Consider the following 24,378-nt stretch of genomic DNA (forward strand, 5'->3'; position numbering starts at 1 on the left):
TGTAGGTCTACATTACTAAATCTGGCCCCTTTATCCCCTATATATCTCTCTCCTCTGTGTGTTTCCTCCACCTTCACTTCTACTCTGCCACCAGCTTCCTGAGTCGCTGCACCACCTCCTCCGCGCTGACCCACGGCACCGTGACAGCCTTGAACTCCCCCGGCATGGCCTCGTGGGTCTCCGTGATCAGCCGGTGCATGGGGAAGTCCCGCCGCGGGAAGGCCACGTCCCGGGGCCCCAGGGCCAGCGCCGGGCAGAAGTCGTTGGCACCGTCGCCCACGTAGAAGACCCTCTGGTACGGCCGGCCGCGCTCCTGCGTCCTGCGGGTCACGTAGTCCCGCACCACCGCCTGCTTGCACATGTTCTCGGGGCACCGCTGGCAGTCGTGGGAGTGGAAGGGGCGCAGCACCAGCCGCCCGTCCTTGTTGAAGGTGGCCGGGTTGGTGAAGACCCTGTGGAACAGCTGGCGAGCCCCCGCCCGGCGGAGCCACGACTCGATGAAGAAGGAGTTGGCGTCGGACAACAGCACGATCTCAAAGTCCTGCGGCGGGCGCGTGCGGAGGAACTGGAAGAGGGTCGGCATGCCCGGCGTGGCGGGGATCTTCTCCATCACGGCGCGGATGTCGCTCTCGGTCACGCCCTGCTCCGCCAGGTAGGCCAGCACGCGCTGCATGTACTCGTTGTAGCGGCCGGGCTGGTAGGTGTCCTTCAGCCAGCCCGGCAGGTGCTGCCCCGGGGCGGTCTGCACCACCATGTCGTCGCTGGTCTCGTCCACGATGGTCTCGTCAAAGTCGAAGAAGATGAGGAAGCGCTTGTCGGAGGAGATCTGGGCCGAGTGGGAGGCCATGTTTTCTGAACGTCTGGATCGCGGGGGTTCCTCCTCGCCTGGGGGATGGGGTGGGACATAACAGCAGTTGAAGATAGAGTCCCCCATGACTGACTGTGCCACACCTGTTACTGTTGCCAAGTGGCATCAAAACACTCCACTCCTGCTCCCCCGCTCTCCAGCATCCCACGCAAGGTGGAGGCTACCAAGGTTGGCCTTCTGGGAAACATTAGTGTATAAATAGACAGGGAGGGGGGAGTGATGGAGACAGAATCATAGGGAAGGATTTAACATGAGAAATAGACAAAACTACTGAAATAATTTGGATATTATCAGAATACGAAGAGGGCATGGGAAAGACCTATAAATAAAAGGTAGCGAATAACAGCCTGCAGCCTTTTTCAACCTGGAGGAATCAAGAGCAGCATCCAGCAGGCGGGTGGGGTGGGGTGGGGTGGGGGTGCTGAGCCACATCAACATACCCCAACAACTAGGGGTGAAAACTATAAAACTATTGTGAAATGTGATTATAACATTAACAGGATTATCCCGTTTACAGCCCCAAGGCAACCATGCTCTATGCCCCCCCCCCCCCATGTGCCCTCCATGGCCTGTTGGTAATCCAGACGTGATGAATAAACACAGTGGCTCCTGTGACCTCTAATTCAAAGGTCAAGCAAGCAAGCAAGCAATCAACCACAAATGACATGAACTGATTAAACCCTATATAGCCTATAAAACAGGCATAGCAGGTTTATAGAGGATGCCTACAGCATATTCCGCTCTGTAACACTATACCTTTAATAGTCGGTGTGTCAGCAGTGGATCTCTGGTCTCAGGCAGCACATTACCCAGATCCCAATCAGGCTTCAAGCTGTAATGCAGCCTAAAGAGCATGGGGGGAAAAACGATTTAGTCAATACAGAAACGTGTGACAACATTGTGCTTTCACGTGAAAATTACGTTGCAGAGTAGCAGTTAGCTCCAGAAAAATCATCAATCAATCCACTGCTGTATAGCTACTCCTATATTAGCACTACAGTAATCCCACAATATAGGAATATTACAGGTATATTACAGTGCTGCCACCACTACTGAGTCGCCACCACTACTGAGTCACACTATAAGCCCCCATAGGATTTTATAGGAATACGAATATTATAACCATAGGAGATAAAAAATGAACACTAATTATGTATATATACAGTACATATATATATATATATGGATGCGCATTTATTATTATTGTTTGCATTTATTTGCATTTTGCACTGTACATTATGTACATTACCTTTATTTATTTATTTATTTATTTTTATCTTATTACCTCTTCTCTGTATTATCTTCTGTACTTATTTTTCGCTGGTACTGTTCTGCCAGTTGCTGCTGTGGCAATTTCCCCAAGGGGATTAATAAAGTGATATCTTCTCTTATCTTAAGTATGATCAAATCATTATAAACTCGCTATTTAGTAGCACAGACACACTATATGTCCATATAGGGATAATATCATAATATTACAAAGATACTATCGGAGATTTTTTTAAAATACCATAAAGTACAATAAGGACAATATAGGTCACTAATTAGTAGCCTACCACAGAACCCATAGCAATCAAGCAATAGGTTATTTTTCGGAAGGGCAATTTTCAAAGAAATGTCCAACAATGAGATCAGGTAAACCTGCCTGAAAATAATTTGTCAGTCTGCCAGCTGGTCTTGGTCCAGACCGTAGACACACAACAACAATAATGCAGTGCGCCTATAGCTTTCTCAATGGATCAAAGTTGGATATTTTTTACTGACTCAGGCGACAAAAGAGCAAAATATATCACCGGCACTGGATCCGTCGCACAATGTCCACAAGCTGTTCCCGGTCAGCTCCGCTCGGGTCTCAAAGAGAAGAGAGATTGTCCCGGTTCTCCGGTGGGACGCGTAGTTTTATGTGATCGTCAAAACCGCCGGTGCTGCCGGGGACGTTACCGCGCCTCAGAGCCCGCCCATTTAATAGTACCGAGCGCGTTCACGGTCTCTCCAGGAAGGAGGGAAGGAGGGGAGGAAGCATTGAGCATGTCATCTCAGCAGAGTGGAAAAGGAAGAAAGGAAGGAAGGGGGGAGGAAGGGAAGAGGGAAAGAAATAAAAAAAATAAAGAAATAAAAAAAAAGAAATAAAGAAAAGAGAGCAGATGGATAAGGGGAAAGTATACAGTTGCCTTCCTGAATATAGGCCTAATGTATCAGCCAGCAGACAAGTCAGGCGACTGTCTCAATATTTGCCTTGGCTTCACTTCTACAGCTAATAAGCTTGATACCACTGAAGTACCACAGCTGAAGACCAGAGACAGGCTGCAAACATATTGTGCTCACAACACTGTCCCAGTCAGCAGCCACCCATTTCCAGTGGAGCTGTACAAAGCTGTGACACTGATTGTGGGGTGGGATGAACTCTTGTCTCGCTTCTGGGTGTGACGTTGTTCATGTTTTCTCCTGAACAGATCTGGGTCAAATAATATCTACATGTGCTGTGCCTTTAGCCTACTTTGCTGCCTGATGCCTAGAAGTTGAGACAGTCACTGGAAAACATTTGAATAATCTTGATTTACCTGTTTGTATTGAATTATAGACTCAATCCAGCTGCTACTTCAAGCAGGTTAAACACACAGCGACAATTATTTGCAGGCACTGTTTGAGCCGAGTGTGGCTGTGAATTTTCATTACTCTTCTCAGGCACTGAAGTGCAGCAGGACGGCCTAGTGCTTAGAGGAACTGTCCCAAAACTGGATGACCCCTCATCCCCTTCCCCTGCTGAAGTGTTTTTGAGCAAGACATTGTATCCATACCAGCTCCAGGCATGCTGAACTCTGACCTCCTTTTTGAAATGGGGAAAAGACACTTTCACAACAGGGATAAATACAGTGTCACACATTCCATTATTTAAAATCTGAAACATGGTGCCGTTTCCCCTCGACTAAACCACAGCAAAACATTTGCATTGCAGGGAGTTGATGCTGGTTGCTTGTTTCTCCGCCACACAGTAGACAAAACCTTTGCGAAAACATTTGTGATAAATGAACCCGCACAGCAACTTTTTAGATTGGTGAAAACACGCCTGAAAACACGGCGCGCTCCCCTCCTCTCCTTATCTGCCCGCTGACAGACGCAGCCTCCCTCCCCTCCTCCTGCCTCTCCACCATAAGGCGTAATGACTAACAGCTGGGGCGGCTGACTATTTTCAAACCCAAATGGGAATGTAGATGTACAGACGGTGTGTTATTATCTCCTCTCCTCCGCTCGTGAAGTGAGCCTCGGTACCTGACCACCCACTCACCAGCAGTGAGTCACTCACACTTTCCTCTACCAATCGGCCCGCTCTGCCACCCTACATAGGATTATGTGACTCACTGGTGCTCCGCTTGAACCATTACCTGCCTATGGTGATGTTGAGCACACAGCAATTTAGGAGGTATTCTAGCAACAGCAAATGTCTTTGCACGCTCTTACAAGAGGCGTACTCTCTTAATGTGTTAAATCGGAGCCACGGACACTCGAACCATATGTTGTTTGCAAAGAGTCTGAAAGGGTAAATTATGGAAACTATCGGCTCGTAGGTGTGATATAAAACAGTCAATAAAAAGCAAAAAAAAAAAAAAAAAAAGATGCTAAAATGAAGATATTTCAACGTCTCAAACCTCGACCTCAACACAACTGCTCATCTGTAGAATTTACCCAAGAAGCATTATAAAAAGACTGGAGGTGTACTTGACCTAATTTATCCAAATAAACAATAAACAACTGGAGAATCCCTGATAAAGGCCAGTGATGTTTAAGGTCACCGCCCTGTGAAAAGAAACACACTTAGACTGACTGGAAGGTTCTCACAGATCACCAGAGTTCAACTACACGGATAAACCGTAAACGCTATAGAAAGAAGAATTGAAAAAGTACCACGTGGGTTTGGGGTGGGGGAGTGATGTCAACAGAATAGGAAGTGGTCAAGAAGAAGAGGACCTAAAACTTCCCTGCAGTCAATAAAAGGCTGAGAAAAAAAAATAAAGAGGTCAGAGCAGCTGAGTCCTGAGTATCATGCGTAACCAAACACAAGGTCTTTGTCTGGGGAATTATGCCAAGACCTGACCCTGCCAAGGCTCGAGGCTGTATCAAAGGAAGAACCCACTGAACCTACAAAGTAAACTAATGGCCCTCCACCAAATAAAGTAAATCTGTGTCATTACAACAGCCAGCTGGAATTACATCTGGAATGCAGTTTGTCAGAAAACGAAGCGTAACTTGGTGGCTACTGTAACTGTCGAGTCGAACCCTTTGACCCACTTTCACAAAACAGTTCACAATTCCACATTTCACTGCTTTCCGTGTTTGATCCAATGCCCTCGTTCAGCTTTAGTTTGCCACTGTTCACAGTAAACAACAGCAGTACATTTGAAGATAAAAAAAAGGCACACAAATATGTGATAATCATGGCTACTTGTTTTTACTTCTCAAAGTTAGCAGAGTCAGTTAAATGTACATTATCAAAAAAGGCCCAACATTTCCACGTCTCCTCAACCTCCAGAAAACTTACAAAAAAACAAAACAAAGACAACCCAGGACATTATAAAGCTGCACATTTTGTACCAGATACAATAATAAAATACGCAATGCTACATTAAGTGGTTAAAAATAGAAAGGGGAAAAAGTATATTGATTTTTTTTAAAACATCTTTAAAGAATATACAATGTTATTTTTTTTCTTAACTAGCCAAGAATTTTAGTAGAAAGTGCATTCTATACAACAAAGAAAAGAGGAGGAGAATCATACAGCAAACTGAAAGAAACAACAGGGACACGGCAGAGAAGAAACTCGGTGAGAACACAAAACGAAAAGGATGTATTTCAGATGAAGCTTGGAGGGGCTAGTGTAAAATCACCAAAGCAGGAGGAACATTCACACTTTGAGGGGAGGGGAGGGGGGGGGGGGGGGGTCCATATCGGAGCAAAAGTATATTTCTTTTAAAAAGTAGAAAATAAAACAATATTATGCACAGACTAAAAGAAATGTCCTTCGCTTGCTATGGTCCCTTCCACACTACCCGCCTCCACTCGGGATTCTCCTCCTTTTCCTTGCCTAACCACATCCGCTCACCAAAGTCATCACCGCCATCCTCTCCCATGCAGCCAAATCTTCACACTCTTCCACAATGCATTGTCAGTCCCTCCCTTCCCTGCGCCTCACCCACGCAGCAGTAAAGTGCAGAGGATACACACAAATGAAAAGGCTTTAATAAAAAAAAATAAAAAAAAAAGACAAAAAAAACAAACAAACAAAATAAAGATCCATACTGCAAAATGTTGAAGCACAGTAGTGAACCCAAGGGGACAGGTTGATAAGCAAACGCAGGGGGTATTAAGACCCACAGAAATGGCAGGATAGTTGTAGGTCTCAAAGAAGGAGGGACAGCTAGGCTACTGAGCTTAAACACTCCAGGACCAAATACCGTCAATGCGGTAGATAAGAGGGTCGTGCTAAATTTACTGCTATCGTCCATCTCAGGTATCCCCAAATACACAAATATTGGGGCAGACCATGTAAAAGCAGCTTTTGGTACAAGAGCACCGGGGGACAACCACACAGACAGACTGGTAGAGACACATGCGCGCGCTCACTCACACTCACAAACTCTCACACTCACACATGAACAAAGCTCAATGTTGTTCCTAAACACTAATCTGAACAGTCTGAGACTGGGTGAGGGGGCAACAACCTGCTCCCATCAAGCAACCAAAAATCATTCCAAATACTTGCCAGCCTTTCCTGCTCCGTTTTAACAAATAACATTCAGACAATCAGACATTACATTAATAAATGTAATTTCTTGCGATGACTTGATTACATGTATGCTTATCTATACAAGAATTGCAAGTATTAGAAATTGTATAACCATTGCCTTTTATCCACATTTCCTATGATGTGCTAGCAACAGTATATCTACACTAGAGAACCATTCATTAGTTTAAACTGAGCAGAACAAATGATCTGAGCACATCAAAACATACGAGTGACTGACAGCCTCCAGGTTGCGTCATCATTCTGGGTAGGCAACATTCAACAGATTTTGACATGTGTTTGCCTCTGTGGATCAAAGTGTGTCAGTGGGTGTGTAACGTATGAGGAAAACAAAAACAAACCTTTAGATTACAAAAAAGCCCCACACCAAACTGTGGAATATAGGCTGATCGGAATATGCATAATTATCTGTTAAGAACTGTGATGAAAAGGTCCCAAGCCTGTATACTGTATGTTATGTAAAATGACCTTTAACATGGTAACCCGTATCATTTTGACAGCAGCGGAGGGAGGTGGGGTGGGGGTTAAGGGGGGCAAGAGAAATGCAGATGGGGCCATGTGTCTGGCCCCTCACAGTGGCAGTATTTGACAGTCACCTGTTATCTAAAAGTATCTGTTGACTAACAGTACTGAGAGCTGAGGTCACATTGATCAAACTAAATAGATCAGTGACCACACAGTCTGTATCTGTGTGTGTGTGCTTGAGTAAGTGTGAGGGTGTGTGTGCCCGGGGCATGTCCTGCTCAACTTGCATTTTTTTCGTTCACAAAATATCTAGTCAAACCTTATAACCTCAAATCCATAGAATAAAAATCAGGCTGGCTGGACATGTTACACTTGTGTATGATACAATACACAATTACTTTGTAATATTACACTGTGAAACTCAAACGGAAAAGCGAAATTAAGAACTATATTAAGTACTGGAATGGAAAGCACCATTAAACCATCATATGAATCTCTGACTAGGTCTAGATCCAACTAACCATTTACAAAACCTTTTTAGGTGTCCTTTTAAAAAAACATTCCTTCCTCCCTTCGTGCTGTGACCTATGGCACTGCGTCTCGCACTACTGCTGTTGACCTTGTGAGGACTGAAAGCTCCAGCCTGGGCCAAAGGACAGAGAGAGGCTCAGGTAGAGCCAGTTACAACATTCATCATATATAATCTGTGAGGCCCAAGGCTCTGCAGTACAACTGGGAGGACTTGCACACAAAGCAAAAGCCCTGACCAATGTGCAACTATAAGTCAACTTGACATAAAGAGGAAAGTTTGATGAAATGGATCTTTGATGATCCACTAAGCCCAGGTAATACATACGTAGACTTCCATCAGCAGCCTTGAATGATGAAGAGGATATACTTTACACAAACACCCATGAATGTACAGATAGAGATCTCACATACAACATTCCTACCAATTGTGAAACGAACTCTACAAATTTCTTTTCTGCAGATTTCCTAAGAATATGTTCAAAGAAAACAAAAAATTTCATCAAGAGGTTGTAAAATCTTTGTCAGTTGCCTGGGGGTTTCTAAGTAAGTGTCTTAGCTAATGTGTGTACTGAGGGTGTCAGTCTGAATCTTTTACACATACACAAGTGTGTATGCTTAGCTTGACATGTCCGTATCTGTTTTAGAGGAGCCCCATACATTTGAGGCCTTGCAGGTAAGAGACTGAGGCAGGACCAGGTATGAGAAGAGGAGGAAGGAGGTGTGGTTTGGTGTGAGGCAGGCCTGGAGCGCAGTTCAGTGGTGCTGGGGGGCTCCAGGACCCTTGTCAGGGGGGGCCATGTGGTGTAGGTAACTGCTGTCTTCGTGCCCACAGTGGTTGAGGGGCTCACTCTTGAAGAGGGCGGGGGGAGGGGGCAGGTGGGAGACAGGGGGCACGGCCAGGTGGTGGTGGGGGTGAGGCGGGGCGTGCTGGGGTGCGTTCGGGAGGTGTTGCTGGGCTGCGGAGGGGTGGGGATGATGGTGAGAGGGGGTTGAGTGCAGCTGTAGGTGGGAGAACGTGTGTCCCACGGGGCCTCGAGGAGGCATGGGCCCTCCTGACGGGCTGAGGCCCAGGGGTGCTGAGGTGGTGGCCGGGGCGGCGGCTGAGGGGCCGGGGCCGGAGGAGGAGGAGAGGGTGTTGGCAAAGATCCGGAGAGGCACGGGCGGGCCACTGGTCTGCAGGACCACAGGGCTGGTGACCCGGAAGCACTTCTCTTTGTGTGCCTTGAGCATGTTGGAGAAGCGGAAGCGCTGGCCGCACACCTCGCAGGGGTACGGCTTCTCGCCGGTGTGGGTGCGACGGTGCCGCTTCATGTTGGGCCGGCTGGTGAAGCTCTTCCCACAGATCTCACAAATGAAAGGCTTCTCTCCTGCATGGATTCAGGAGATGGAAACAGATGAGAGAGGGAGACAGGGAGGGACTGCACCAATTAACAAAAATATCCTAGTTATTAAGGGAAACAAAACAATATAATGCATCACGATCAACTCCTTGGTAGTCGAATCTAATGATTCAAACTGTACCACCTGGCAAATCTTAAAATAACCCACAGATTAAAGCTCTCCAAAAACACAGGAGGAAGTTAACTTTTTTTCTCTCCACTTAACCATTTCTCTCTTGAGAGAGCAACGGCTCTCTTTTAAAAATGCTAATAAGTTACCATCTTGAATTGAGGGTCTTTGCTGTCAACCCACCCACTCTGCGGGAAGCTATTACAATTCACACTTTGAGGAGAGGAGATGTGAAAGTGAACAACAGCAGCTCCGTTGGAATGCTACTCTCATTAACCTTCCTCCATGGAGCCATTGAATGTGCCTGCTACCACCCACACAGCCATCTATTAACAGGCTGCTGAAGGGCTCTCTATATGCCTTATTCTGGGCTGCGTGTTATGTGTGAAGCTCCTCTAAACTGTCAGTGAATATCAAGAGGTGACAGTTAATGTGGTAGTCTTCTGTAAGTGTGTTACATACGCAGAAGAATTCATGAAAAAGCGCCGAAAAGTTGACCAAACTTTGGGAGTTTGTGTGTGTGTGTGTGGGGGGGGACATTTGTGCTGCCTATTACAGGGCATCATTGGGTGTGTCTCCTACTGCTGGAGACTAAATTGGTCGCTAGCGGCAGGGAGAGGAGAGGGTAGCGTAATTACACCTCACAAATAGAACCGTCAGGGCCAACGGAGAGCAGCGTGTCCACCCACGGCAGGAATGGCTGCAGAAAAACACTGAAGGACGTACAGGCTGCGTCGCTCAGTTTAGTCTTGGAAATAGCAATGCAGCGGGGAAAGAAAATCAGAGGGATGTAATACAGCATGTGTCTGGGTAGTCATTATAAGCCACAATATATGCAAGGCTCCTCTTTGATGCTGTACCTCCCTCTCATTATGAAGACTGGGCGAAGTCTCTGTGCTCCTACCACTATTCCGTTCATCTTGGCTACATCCCATGTCTTTCCTTTTTTAGGGAGCGTATGGAGACTGGCTGACTGAGGGAACAAGGTTGTTTGGCGAAGCTTTCGCCTCAAAACATTTCAGCATTCTAATACATTTGCTGAATTTGGTTTTGCGACAGGCAGATGAAGAATATTACATTTGACAGTTTAACGACATTAAACAAATTGCAACAGCCCAAAGGCCTTCTAAAAATGTGTCCCTGTCAGTTTAGCAGAGGATGAGAGCAATCAAAAAGCCAGACTTGTCATTTCTCACCTGTGTGTGTTTTCATGTGCTCATCGAAGTACTGTTTCATGTTGAAGTCTTTGCCACACCATTGGCACATGAACTGCTTGTGTCCGATGTGAATACTCATGTGGGAGCGCAGCTGATACTTGTACTGGAACCGCTCGTCACAGTTCTACAGCAGAGGCAAAAGAGGTATTCAGATAACATGCACACACCTGGTCTGTGCACACGTATGTGTACACACACAAACACACACAAGCAAACACACACACAGACACTTTGAATTAGGCAAAAGATCTTTCATGTACTCTGCCTCCTGTACTTGGAACTTGTTGCAAAATTATTGAAAACTGAAATATCTCTCTTGACAGGTTTATTATGATCGTGAAGGATTGAGAGGTTGACTCAGGATTAAGGTTTGGCACTTGATCTTGCTGTACTGTTCTTGGGCTATTGCCTTTTGAGCAAATTGCACATTTGAGCTTGCCAATTATGTGTTTTGAATTACATTTGTGTGTACGTACACTGCTGTCATGTAACTATGTTTGTCATGACACTGCTTTCTTGGCCAGGTCTCTCTTGAAGTGAGATTTTTAATATCAACGACACCACCTAGTTAGATAAATGTAGGAAAAATCTGTCTCTAGCACTACAGAGGAAGACCACTGAGGTCAGCCTATACTACTGGATACCCCTTTAATAAGCATGTAATCACATGTTAGAGTGTAGGATGTCTTAAAACATATCATGGAGCAGCTCCACCCAACCACACATGTTCCCTGCCTGCTGTCCATTCATGTGGTTGGCCATAAAATGGGTGGGAGTACAACACCCCATCTGTCAACTGCTTCCTCTGAATTAAAGAGTCTGGACAAGAATAAGATAATCAACCATTACTACCAATGTTGAGCAGAAATAAGCTTGGAAATCTCGGAAATGCATCCGCAAGCCAGAAAAACAATGGGACATTTCATTCTACATTTATCCCAGGTTCCAGTTAACTGGCGGACCGTGTGTATTCGTGGTGTGCTAATGTTTGACATGGGAGCAGACATTTACTCCGACGACATAACAGTCCAATGAATGTGCATAATACAGGGGGACAGCGCACCTATGAAAGACATCAATTGAATATTACTGACTATTTTGGGGCAGTCAGAAAACCGCATGGTACAAGTGTTCCTCTACTCAAACTGACACTACCTCGAGGCTCCTTCTGCAAGACTGAGGCAATACAAGGGCAAATTCATTCAAAACCATAAAGTCACTCCACTCAACCACCAGCCAGTCACTGTTTGAGTACTGAGTTCAGTCCAAACAAATACATTACAAGGATCCACTGGTAAACAAGCAAATGTGAGGAAGGCATTTAGATGTGTGTGTGAGAGAAACGGCATCTAGCGCATAACATCACTCCAGTTCGGCAACATTATACAGGTTCTGGGGTATTTGTAATTTGCCTAAGTTTGCATAAAGGTATGGTTTGGTAGATCAATGGGTGTGTAGAGCAGGAATGGATATTAACCTATGGACTGCAGAAAACCTCAACACTGAACTGTGGAATTTAGGATGCTTGGAAAATGCATAGTTACTGGTTTGGGACGGTCATGGAAAAAACATTCACTCTTATGTACTGTATGTTATGTAAATGACCTTTCACATGGCAACTCATATTTCAACAGCAGCCGTGTGTGAAAGAGAGAGAGAGAGAACGAGAGACAGAGACAATGTGTGTGTGTGTGTGTGTGTCTCACCTCACAACGGAAGGGCTTCTCTCCAGAGTGCTGGAGGGAGTGAACCTTTAAAGACATGCTGCGTTTAAACGACTTCCCACATGTCTCACATGTAAATGGCATGTCCTTAGTGTGAGCTGGGGGGGGGGGGGGGGCGGGGGAGACAGAGGGGAAAAAAATACTTAGACAACTGGATACACCTGATCAGGTAACCTCAAGGTTTAGGCTCACATAGGATAGTTGTGTAAGAGGAAAATAAACCTATACAGTACATGGCAATACTATGCAACCTGAGATACTATGCTGATGTAATGGCACCAGGCATTGGTGTTTTAACTTTTTAAAGCTGTAGACCGCATGGTGATGCTCCATCAAATGAGGTTCTTGAAATTGAAAATCAAGTCAGAAAATAATTGAATTTCATCTAATAATGGATTAATGGCTGTTTACTGGTACATGTAATTAGGTTTGACATTTTATTGCACTTAGGGTTATTTCAATTTTGTACGTGTTGCATTTTAACATCAATAAATCATTACCAAATAAATTTTGAGACATTAGTATAATTACCATAAACAAAGAAGACTAAAATTGACAGTCTCTGCAAGCCTCCACATTGCATTTTACATTGTGTGCCACTGTAGTCTGCTGGATTGCTTTATGGACAAAACAAGACAAAAGCGCAAAAGGAGCAACTAGTTTGCGACATTGTCTTGATGACAGGAAGCAACAGGGTTTATTGGAAATGTCTTAACTTTAAGAAACACTAGCACTAACAATACCACTGCCGTGAGATAGAGGCTACTGATTATAGTTTACAGTAATTCTAAAATTGCCACAAATAGCACCTTTAAAAGGAAAATGGAAAAAAAATTGCAATATATCAGTGTCAAATCACAACAGTGTATGGAATACTACTAATAAGGGGCGAAGTGCAGTGAGACAAAATACAACATCAAAATATCTGTAATATAGAATATTAATTATGTTGTGTCTAGGGTTGCAAAATTCCGGGAATTTTCAAAGTTGGAAACTTTCCATGGGAATTAACGGGAATTTATGGGAATTAATGGGAATTTATGGGAATAAACGGGAATAAACCAGGAATTTACAAAATTGAAGGTATGCTCTTAATAGGGAACTTAAATATAGTTGGGGAAAATATATTTTAGCATAATCCTGACTAAAACAACCAGATATCATGCAAGTACAGTTGAATATCTATGCTATTCCTCAATCACATGCACACATAGCACACTGCTTACTGCAGGGCTGTTGAGACCACGCCCCCTACATGCACTGTGCATTCCTGTGCATTTTTATTAATTTTTGAATGGGTTGGGTCGGGGGGATGAGTAATATTTAACTCAACATTCATGTTTTTGTTCTTCAATGAAATAATTGATTGTTCAATAAAATATTTAACACTTGATAAAGTTCTACTTACAAATAAATCTGTTTTAATTGTATTATTTTGGATGGATGTCTGCTTATAACAAAACAAATATTTATGCTTGGATATGATACCTTTCCATTAAATTACCCTCAATTCCCAGTTAATTCCCATAAATTCCCATTAATTCCCATAAATTCCCATAAATTCCCATCATTCCCATGGAAAGTTTCCAATTTGGAATATTTCCAAAATTCCCCAGCTTAACTTCCCATGGAAATTAACCGGAAACTTTCTGGAAATTTACCGGAAATTTTCCACCCCTTTGCAACCCTAGTTGTGTCCCATGTATGGTAACATTATTGAACTGAAGCTCCGTGGTGACTCCCATCCCCAGCGCGGGACATTATGGGGACAACACAGTGCAAGAAGAGCAGGATAAAAACTGGCCTCCACTTACCAACCATGTGCTTACGGACATGAGCCATAGTGTAGAACTTCTTCTCACAGATTTCACATGAGAACTTCTTTTCTGCATAGCCGTGCACAATCTTAATGTGCTCATGCAGCGACCACAGCTTCTTGAAAGACTTATTGCAGGAGACACACTGAAGAGCACACAAAGAAAAGCACAAATAACACAGTAAAAAACACATGATCTTAGTTGGTAAATATTGTGAGCAGCAAAACTTCACATTTAAATTCAAGACAACTCAGACACAGTTAATTCTTCTTCATGTACAGATGGCCTCGAGACAGTTCTCAGCTGCCACAGTTGCTTTCTTATACTCCAGCTCCCTCTGCTGGCCAAAAGCCTTGATGGATTTAATTTACTGAAACCCCTCTGGATCTCCTTTGACAAGCGTCAATGCTTTAACACAGCGGCTTCCTGGTTTGATCTACTTCAATCCGCCCTACACATCCCAAACTGCATCTCACATCCAGCCTTTCAGAGCTCGAAAAAGCAAACACAGATGTTTGGACCCTCTACAATGCTGTTTTATACATTCCTTCTCGTGGGATGGATGCTTCAACCGTCTGATAAACCAAAAGGGGCACTGTTAAATTAATATCAAAATCTCCTATCAAGTCTAAATGTGAAGTTTTGACCTGCTTACTTGCCAATGGAAAGAAAAAGAAAAAGAAAAAAAACAATGAAGCAGGGGTTGGAAATTGTTTGGATTTCAGCAATTACAATTCTGATTATTGATGCGATTCCTGATCGATTCTCAATGGTCATTTTTGTAAGTAGTAAAATGTGTATAGAAAACGTGATACATTTTTATTACTTTAATAACTAGGCTGTCGATTAAATTTAGACCTATAACAATTGAGCCCACTCTCTTCTCAGCAATCTTTTATCATAACAGCTATTTGCCAAATAAAGTGAACAACAATGAACAATTTGTGATGCTTTAGTATTTAAATTAAGTCCATACATTGTCCGCACACAGTCCGCTCACTGGTGGGACCGGGAGCCTTCTGCATGTCAATAACCACAATGAACACAATTCTAGAGCTGCAACGATTAATCGATTAATCGATTAGTTGTCAACTATTAAATTAATCGCCAACTATTTTGATAATCGATTAATCGGTTTGAGTAATTTTTTAAGAAAAATAAGTGAAAAATTCTCTTTTTCCAGCTTCTTAAATGTGAATATTTTCTGGTTTCTTTACTCCTCTATGACAGTAAACTGAATATCTTTGGGTTGTGGACAAAACAAGACATTTGAGGACGTCATCTTGGGCTTTGGGAAACACTGATCGACATTTTTCACCATTTTCTGACATTTTATAGACCAAACAACTAATCGATTAATCGAGAAAATAATCGACAGATTAATCGACAATGAAAATAATCGTTAGTTGCAGCCCTACACAATTCCATTGTGTTCAAGTTGCCTCCTGGGCAGGGAAATTGCTTTAACAGGTTCTGCATTAAGAATTGTCAATTTCCACCCCCATAAAGCTAAGCTAGTCTTTAGAGAGCTTGTCACAGTCAGTCATGGTTTCATTCTGGTTTGAGCAGCTACGAGCGAGGTGACAACTTCACTTGCCTCACAAAGTAACTGATGATGCAACTCAAGCTCAGCAATATAATCAGAGTTAAATTATGCTGTTCAAAGCAGCCATATGACAAGCACATTTGAATTGTGCTCTTACTGTAGGTAAAGGATTGACAAAAAGGTTTGGTTTTTTTAAAACCAAATTCCGCAGTTCTACGAAACTGAAACCAAATTGGAACCACTTCTCAGTTGTCACTCAAGAAGCGGGAGGATGTTATCTGACAGGTCAAAGAGAGAGCAAAATTGAAGCTGAAAACTGGGAAGGCTGTGTCAGAAATGTTCTTTATTCCTCTGTTCAATCTATTGAAATAATGATGGACTTTTTTCCATTCGTGATTAAATTGGTTTTATACTGGCTGCATTTTTATTGGCATTTCATTTAGCTTGTTCAGTACAAACGGGTTGCCTTTCAAGTCCATCATAAGGCTATGTTTCAAACTTTGCCTCTATTCAGTTTGTGTCGGCACAGACTATGGAGCACTGACTGTTTGACCAATACCATGTGCTGCATCATAGTGTCGCTGTCAGGTGAAAACCCTGTATCATTTCAAAATGGAAACTTTTCAGGAACTAAGAAAAACAGCCTTGTTTTAGCTTGATCACAATGCATTTTTGACTTTATCCTGTGGATTTTCTTTTGGTTCCTCAACCCTCTGAGGAACATGTAATCCTTCAACAAGTGAAAACATGAAAATCACCAAAGTTGGAGTTACATGTTTTCACGGGAGAAGACAGGCACAACGTATTTTGGTCATAGCACACACTTTCAGCGCCTTAACACAGTGGTTCTCAAAGTGGGGTCCGGGGACTCCCAGGGGTCCTTTAGTCCTTCCAGGGGGTCCCCAGCAAAAAGGGGAATAATATATTTTCACTATAATTCCATCCATAAGTAACACAATGACAGAATGTATGACTATTTTGGTCATGGGTTTCATACACTTTCTGTAATAAAACATCTAAAAGCAAAAATCTTATCAGATAGGGGACCCTGGGACAAAATCTTATCAAATAGGGGTCCGTGGTCTAATTTGTGTCAGTTTAGGGGTCCTTGACATGAAAAAGTTTGAGAACCACTGCTTTAACAGCATTAAATCTGTTTTGTGAAAATGACATTGACAAGAAACGGCTGGTTTGAACACCAGCTCCGTGCATCACAGCAACCAAAACAAATCTACAACAAAAACTGACTTGGGCAGCTGCTAATTTACCTGGGCGACCACCCAATTATAATCAATTTATGGGAAACCCTGGAAACAGACTGCTCCATTATTCAGGGTGGAATGAAACTTTGCTGCAGTAATTACAGAGACATGATTGGAGCATAGTGAGGTGGGTTTTACCTGGATGTTCTTCTCACAGTCAGTCTGCTGGTGTAAGGCCAGCTCACTCTCCAGGACAAACTTTTTGCCACACTTGTCGCAGATCTGCATGCGTCTGTGTGTGACATTCATGTGCTTCTCCAGGTACCAGCGCGTGTTGAACACTCGGGGGCACTTTTCACACGCCAGCATCTCCTTCTCCTCTCCCTCCGCTTTCCCTCCCGCGGCCGTGGCGGTGGAGCCGGCAGACGAGGGGGCCGCCCTGGCTGACCTGCGCTTCCTCTTGGGCGGCTCCATGTGCTTCCGTCGCCCCCTGGTGGTCATTCCGGCAGAGGCGGCGCTCAAGGCGGTTCGGAGGCTCTTCCTCCGCGGCTGGCTGGGAGCTGCCGCGCTGCTGGCCCCGCGACGCGCCCTCTTAGACCTCGTTCTTCGACTTTCGATCTCTTCTTCCTCCTCCTCTTCCTCCTCCTCTTCATCAGGGCTGTCTTCCTCCTCCTCTTCCTCCTCCTCCTCCTCGTCTTCCTCCTCCTCCTCGTCTCTCTCCGAGTCATCCACTGTGGGACCGGTCTTGTTGTCCCCCTTGGATACATGAAGTGTCTGATTGTTCAGGTTGACCTCAACGATGATCTGCTCACGCTTGAAGCCCTCCTCCTCCTCGCCATCCTCATCCTCACCCTCTTCTTCCTCGTCTTCATCGTCGTCTTCAGTGTCCTCAGAGGTACCCCCGTTGCCGGCCTGGGACCCCTGCGCCCCCACCTCCTGCCCTGCTCCTCCCTCTCTGTAGTATTGCTGATGCTGCTGTGGGGTCACATGCTGAGTGGGCAACTGACCAAGGTTCTGGTCTCCCATGGACGTCTTGGCCGCCATTTTATTGTCTACCAGCACAGAGTAAGGCTTGCCACCGACCTCCCGCTTATACAGCTTGCCCGTCAGGTCAAGATCTGGGTTAGGGGAGTGAAAGTAGGATTGGGACACCTGCGCCCTGCGTCCTTCCTCCTGGGACATCCCGCCAAGGCTAGGGACGGACACCTCTTCCTTGAGGCTCTGGCAGGATTTCATGAAGAGGGAGGGGGAATGGAAGGATGGAGGTGGTGGGAGCAGTAGGCAGTGGGAAAGAGTTAATGCTATGGCGCCTAGTTAGACTAGCCTACTCTACAAGGAGGGGCAGGGGGAGCCACACCAATCCCCCACCCCTCCTTCTACTGAAGAGATAGGAAGGAGGGGATAAGGTGAGAGATCTTCAACCCGATTCAAAGAGGGCATCCATGTTGTCCAAGGTAGGAAAGGCAGTTGGAAAGACATACAATCTGTTCCAAGTTTTGTTCCATAAGCTTAACAATCAGACTTTAAAATCAAATGTTCTCTGATGCTGAACATTTGAAGCTAGATCTCCCCTTTAGTGATTACTTAAGGTGAAGGCAGGCTGCCAGACTCAGTTTCCTTCAAGGCTTCTGCCCTGCAGGGTGCCAGTGTCTTTAAACTGCAGAGCAGGTGAAGATGAGCTGAATGCCATATATGGAACTGCAGTAAAGACTTCTGTGTCTTGCTTGAAGAGCCATTTACAATTTGCTACCTGTGAAAAAGAACAGAGAGAGAAGAGGGAGACAGAGAGGTGAGATTAGAAAAAGTGGTTTTCCTCTCTATCATAGAGCTGTCTGAACTGAAACTACGCTGTAATAGCATGAAAACCAAAACTGAGCGCCACACTTGCCCACAAATGTTTCAGTACCGTTTGTAAGAGTCACAACCACAACCTTCACAACTGAATGAGAGTAGATTAAACTTCAAAAATCAAATATCCTAAATTTCTCTAGGGCACAACTATAACACCTCTAGGGCTGCAACTAACAATTATTTTCATTATCCATTAATCTATCAATAATTTTTTTATATTTATCATTTAGTAAATAGAATGTCAAAAATAATGATGCCCATCACAAGTTACCAGAGCCAAAAGTAATGTCTTAAAATTGCTTACTTAGTCTGACCAGCAGCCAAAAAAGTATTAATTTTATAATGATATGAAACAGAGAAAAGAAAGCAAATCTTAGCATTTGTGAAGCTGTAACCAGCAAATGTTTGTTATTTCACTTGATAAATGACTAAAGCGAATTAATTGATTAATAATTTCTAAACACCTCACTCTAAAATCTAATGCAGAGATTGTTCAGTTGCTAGATTAACACACCATCACCCTGCTCATCAACTAAGAGCACGTTTAGAAGATTTGTGAAAGGACACTACTTAAGACACTACTTAATCCCCAAAGAAAAGTTGTATACATAGAAAAGATATATAATATATTCCTGACGGTGTTCAAAAGAAAAGTATCTACATGAGCCTCCTGTTTTTTTGCCAACTTGATATCACAGCATGTCATGGGCCTATATACAAACTCAGATGCAATTACCTACTATCTCAAAACTTTAAACGGGTAATAATAAATTAAATAAAACAAAATAACCAATCAAATGTTCATTAAACCATAGTAACCAACAAGTGTAATACATGGTACAAATAATAAAAAATGAACTCAAATTTACTTTAGCAGGAACACCAATCCACACTAACCTGAATTACTGATGTCAAGGCACCTTTGATGCACTGATTAAACACTAAGGCTGCCTAGATGTAGCCTAGCCTATGTCTCACACACCGACACGAACACACCTCCCTTTGACTGTTAGAGAGCGTAATGTAACCGCAGTTTAGGAGCTCGTATTGCAAATACAACCACAGGAAACTGTATTTCAACTTTTCAATAATGAGTGAGCACTGAGCAGTTAGGAGCCCACAGTAATATGATGCATATACAAGTGCAAGGAGCACAAGTTCGTATCAGAAGAGGAAATCTATTTATTCTTATGGATTCCTTGCTTTTGTGGCTATTGCATGTGCACAATTTAGATCCTGCCGCCTGCGTACATCTGCATGACGGGTGTCCCTAGGTGACAGTTGGCTGACCTGAAATGACCTTAGACACTTTTAGGCATAAGGGAGTGTGCATCAGGGCGGGTTTCTTCACTACAAACCTCCCTGAGCAGCACAACAACACATTTCCTTTCTCAAAAACAATAAACATCCTCTCCTGTCTTGTAAAGTCACAAGCCTTTGCTTCGTGTCAAACTATTCTCCAGTGTCTAAGAACAGAGCACAAATAGGATATGAGGTGATTTCATTGTCTTTTTTTCTCACCATTAAGACTATTTTAGTTACGACATTTTTGTTTTAATTTACAGTAGAGATAAACATGGAAGATTTGTGAGACAGAGAGCAAGAGAGAGGATGACGTGGCATATGGTGAGGGTAGGGATGCACGATTATAGCAAAAATGATAATCCAATTACTTTTCTAAATAATGTAATCATGATAATCATGATTATTTGTTATTTTATTGCACTTTTGCAACTTAACATATCTTCACTTTTTCACCTTTTTAAGTGCACAACTGTTCAAAGTAGCAGCAGCTAGAAAGTCTTGTTTTCCCCCTTACTGTCTTACTCTTATTGTGGTCCTTATTTACAAAGGGTGCAGCTACAATCTGAAGGCAAACTTTGCACAGAATCTATACTTCTTTGCTGTCATCTGGTCGTCATCTGGTTTAAGACCAAAGTATCTCAAAATGACAGATGATGATCCCTTTTAGGAACTAAAACTATGTTTTCAGGATTTTCCTTTCAAACGTCGGGCTGATCCAGTCTTTTCCACCTTGCTCGTCACTGTTTTTTCAAAGATGGTCTATGTACGGTTTCTCTGCCTGCTTCTCCAACTAAACTTTTGTTTCGGCCACATGGCTGCACGTTGCACATTCAAAGGTTGTGATTGGTCACGTGATGGAAGGGTTTGATATACCACACCAGGACTTTCAAGGGAATTTAAAACATAAACACTTCAATATCGCCTAATTACATGATTATTAGCCAAATTGTGGAAACATAAAATTGTGATAAGATTGTGAAGTGTGAAGCCCTAGATGAGAGCCGGATTCAAACACACAGTGTTATGAATACATGGTATGTGCTTTAGCTTACAAAGCCAACAAGATGCTCAGATACCAAACCAACTTTCATCTCATCACAATAATAATATGCATGACAAGTTTATCTAAATCTTTCTCAGTGAGTACTAACTGACTCTGTTATTCCTCCTATTCCCTTATCTTGCTAGATGGGTAATAAGCAGCATGCAAGAATGGAGGAAGGTGTTAGCAGAACTAAATGGCAAAGACATACTGTATGTGCTAAGCTAACAGAACAGGCAAACACGCATGAATCATGTTGTATCAATTTTGTATGCAGCGGGGTAAGCCATTTATATACAATTCGATGTTACGCACATGCAGGCACACACCTGTCTTCCTGTGCATGCTGACTCTGATCCTTTCTGAGAATTGGACAGCAGCTCTGAGAGCATTAAGACCACGGGGGGAGGGCGAGCTCTGCACTGACAGAGCAACTCAACTCACATGGCTGCCTTAGACACAAAGTCTAATAGATTATCCTGCGTCTGGATGACAGAAGAATATAAATCACATGAGGAACCATTGCCTGAACCCAACTGCTCATGCCATCAGCTGGTTCTGATGGGTTAAACCTTCAAGCAAATGCTGGGTCAGGACATAGATGGCTATAAACAAATATTACAGGACATGAACTTATGCATCTAAACTCAGCATTAAGTAACTTTGTATTGCTGTTCACAATATTAAACTGAGCTAGAGTGAAATTCACTGCCAAGCACTGAAAACTGTCAAAAAATACAAGTGCATGCATACACGCAAACACACAGCACGGTTATGTAACCCATGTTTAGTAAAATCCTTCCACCCGCTTATCGTTATCAATGATGAGTCATTTCGAAGTTTCACTCACAGTGAAATAACGCAGTCCTTTGATGTGGGAAACAAGTAGAGAGCAGACTTCTCAATATCAGTGGTAATTAGCCTGCACAATCACCTTGTCAGATCTTGAGGTCAAACCTAGTGGAATGATGATCGTTTGTGACTGCCTTTTTCAGTTTGGACAGCTTTCAAAGACGAACTTTGCTCCCTGGCAAAAAAAAAAAAAAGGGGGGGGGGGGAAGACAACACTACCAGTATATCAATGAAGTTTCCCTCTGACAGTCCATTTCAATAATCCAGAGCATTACTAATGCTCGGCAACTATCTGGCCAAGAAATCAAAGTTTATTCCACAATAACCAAACCCTGACTTTCTTCAATCACACTTCACAGAGATAACGAGGAGCCAAACCACTCTCATTTACTATAAGACATCACACAAAGCCTGGATGTCATACACCGGATAGATGCTACTCGGGCTTAGATTTGAATGACACAGGATGAGAGCTTTACCGACAGAGAAACTACACATCAACCCCAAAACCAATGGCATTAAAAAGTCAAGTGCTTAGCTACACCGTCACAGTAAAGCAGATGAGACCTTTGAGGCAGTCAAATGCATCATGTTTACCTTTTATTATGCAGCAGTGCTCCTCAAATCCATGCTCCCTCCTCAGTCTAGACTTTAATGAGCTTTCCCTTTCACAGCTTCGAGAGAAACGTGTGAGGGTTCACATTCCTGACTCCGTCCAAACTCATAAGACCTTAACCAGCTCACTGTGTGGTGCACTGCAGGCGTGCTCTATACGTCTGTAGGTATTTGGCCCTCAAGCCTCTAGTCAGGTCACGGAGCAGTGCCTCGTCTTTTAGGTCCAGTACAGATAGTCTGAGGCATCACATGGAAATGGAGAGAGTATGATCTCAATTCTACACTCTTCCAAAACAAATATGTTTATTCAATTCACTACAGAGAGAGAGAGAGAGGGAGAGAGAGAGAGGGAGGGAGGGAGGGAGGGAGGGAGAGAGAGAGAGAGAGAGAGAGAGATGGACTGTGAATACTGACAGTTAATAGAGTCATCCGATTTTCCACTACCAGGGATATCTCCATACTAAAAGGGAAAGATAACAAGGGTAGCAGTCCACATGTCACTGATGTTTTAAAAGCTGCTTTTGTTTGTACACAAATACTGAAACATGATTATTTAAAAAGGAATATAAACAAATATCAAAGTTTCCCCTGTACAGATCTTGCAAAAGGAAGGAAAACAGGCTGTGTAATTTTGACTAGGAAAGACCGGCTCCTGCAAGGCTCAGTATCTGACAGACAAGGTTACCAAATGCGAATGCAAAACTACACAACAGTTGAAGTGATATTTTCAGATATGATGTGGCAGTTACAAAACGTTAATATGGCTACAATTAGTAGAGGGCAGCCGCTTCAGCTACAAGACTTAGTAGTAACGCTGTAGTGTGTGTGAAGTAAAGAAAGGGTTAAACCAGAAAAGGCAACATTGTAGACTGAAGAACAGTAACACTAGGCAGGCCTGGCCAACTTAGGCTAGTTAGCTAGCTAGCAATATTCGATAGGTAGTAACCTGCTTACACATGACAAGCTAACTTGGCTACATTAGCTGAGGTGCAGCCATGAGAGATTGTAGTACAATTAACGTTAACGTTACACAGCCTGAAAAACAATTATGTTACCTTGCACCATACCACCAAAAGGCTAGTGTTTGCTGACTTGCATTAGCTAACGACAGCTAAAGGACTTTCACTTTTTTTTAACCCAAAACCGCCCAGATTAGGCTAGTTAGCTAATAGCTAGCATTAACGTCAGATATTTAGCATTAACGTTACACTCAACACCGATGATGCACTTCCACGTGAATTAGTGACAATTATTTGATGCACGTGAACATAAATGATAATCCGATGTCAAGCTTCGTTAGCAATGTAACGTTAGCTAGCTTGTCGTGCAAGATGAAAAGCGCCGCTTTCCTAACAAAAACCAGACTGCTGTGCTGACAAACCCCCTGAACTCGACACTGTCAGAAAGTCAATGCTAGCTGCGCTCACGGGCAGTTCACACCGTAGCTACGGCCACCGGCTACCAGTGACATAGGTTTGCTTTTCCTAGCAGCGTCCATGATTGTCATATTTGTAAATGTATAAAATAAGTTATATAGCAAGATTTTGTGTCGGTTTTCTGTCTTACCTCCGTCGAGAGCGCCCTCCCTCTTGCGTTCGTGCAATCAGAGTTGCACAGATTCAGTGTTGCACGCGCAGTTCTCTCGCTCTCCCTCTCCCTGCATTCGCGGATGTGCATTTAGCACGGGCAGTAGTTTATTTGTGTAAAATTTGGGAGATCTTTTGCTGAAGTACGTTGTGGGCTACGGAGATATCTGCGTACCGGCGTCCTCAGCACCGCTACGTGGCCCGGCCAAGGTCTCGCGCGTACACCGCCGTCCCGCGCTCATCCCAAGCATTCAGGCCGCTGTCTGGGCAGGCGCGCGGCAGCGTGTCTGGATTCTTTACGTCTCCCCTTCAAACCAGACAGGGCACGGTGCGCGTGCACGCGTTGAGCTGAAATCATTGATTGATGAAATAATAATGAAGAGACCCCGAGGAGCATTTCTATCCCCTCAAAGGAAAATGCTCCAAGTGTAATGAAATCATCTTTTAT

General features: G+C 43.6%; 2 protein-coding genes across 3 annotated transcripts; both read right to left on the reverse strand.

The window, feature by feature from the left end:
* Window positions 1-11: 11 nt before the first annotated feature.
* Window positions 12-2,804, reverse strand: phospho1 (phosphoethanolamine/phosphocholine phosphatase 1). Of its 2 annotated transcripts, none has more exons than XM_071520075.1 (3): window positions 2,662-2,804; window positions 1,625-1,712; window positions 12-885 (listed from the first exon to the last, which is right to left on the reverse strand). In XM_071520075.1, exon 3 carries the CDS (start codon window positions 845-847, stop codon window positions 80-82), a length of 768 nt encoding a protein of 255 aa, XP_071376176.1. In that variant the 5' UTR covers window positions 848-885; window positions 1,625-1,712; window positions 2,662-2,804; the 3' UTR covers window positions 12-79. The 2 variants fall into 2 exon arrangements, with proteins under 2 accessions (XP_071376176.1, XP_071376175.1); XM_071520074.1 differs by having other exon boundaries at window positions 12-1,045.
* A 2,501-nt stretch (window positions 2,805-5,305) lies between these two features.
* On the reverse strand, window positions 5,306-24,077 carry znf652 (zinc finger protein 652). Its single transcript, XM_071520070.1, has 6 exons — window positions 23,911-24,077; window positions 16,878-18,429; window positions 13,929-14,076; window positions 12,097-12,212; window positions 10,370-10,514; window positions 5,306-9,031 (listed from the first exon to the last, which is right to left on the reverse strand). Exons 2-6 carry the CDS (start codon window positions 17,913-17,915, stop codon window positions 8,418-8,420), a joined length of 2,061 nt encoding a protein of 686 aa, XP_071376171.1. The 5' UTR covers window positions 17,916-18,429; window positions 23,911-24,077; the 3' UTR covers window positions 5,306-8,417.
* Between the last annotated feature and the right edge of the window lie 301 nt (window positions 24,078-24,378).

The sequence above is a fragment of the Centroberyx affinis genome, unplaced genomic scaffold (assembly GCF_046629955.1).
Source record: "Centroberyx affinis isolate AG114_WGS23_722 - 3 ecotype Tasmania unplaced genomic scaffold, CSIRO-AGI_Caff_v1 ptg000765l_1, whole genome shotgun sequence".
NCBI lineage: Eukaryota > Metazoa > Chordata > Actinopteri > Beryciformes > Berycidae > Centroberyx > Centroberyx affinis.

What these genes read in the sequence shown, in the direction of transcription:
- znf652 (XM_071520070.1), bottom strand. Translation starts at nt 17,915, where the DNA reads ATGAAATCCTGCCAGAGCCTCAAGGAAGAGGTGTCCGTCCCTAGCCTT. An exon ending in ACTGTGAGAAGAACATCCAG is followed by an intron (nt 14,077 to 16,877) that starts GTAAAACCCACC and finishes TGTGCTCTTCAG; the next exon opens with TGTGTCTCCTGCAATAAGTC. An exon ending in GCACATGAAAACACACACAG is followed by an intron (nt 9,032 to 10,369) that starts GTGAGAAATGAC and finishes GAATCCATGCAG; the next exon opens with GAGAGAAGCCTTTCATTTGT.
- phospho1 (XM_071520074.1), bottom strand. Translation starts at nt 934, where the DNA reads ATGGGGGACTCTATCTTCAACTGCTGTTATGTCCCACCCCATCCCCCA.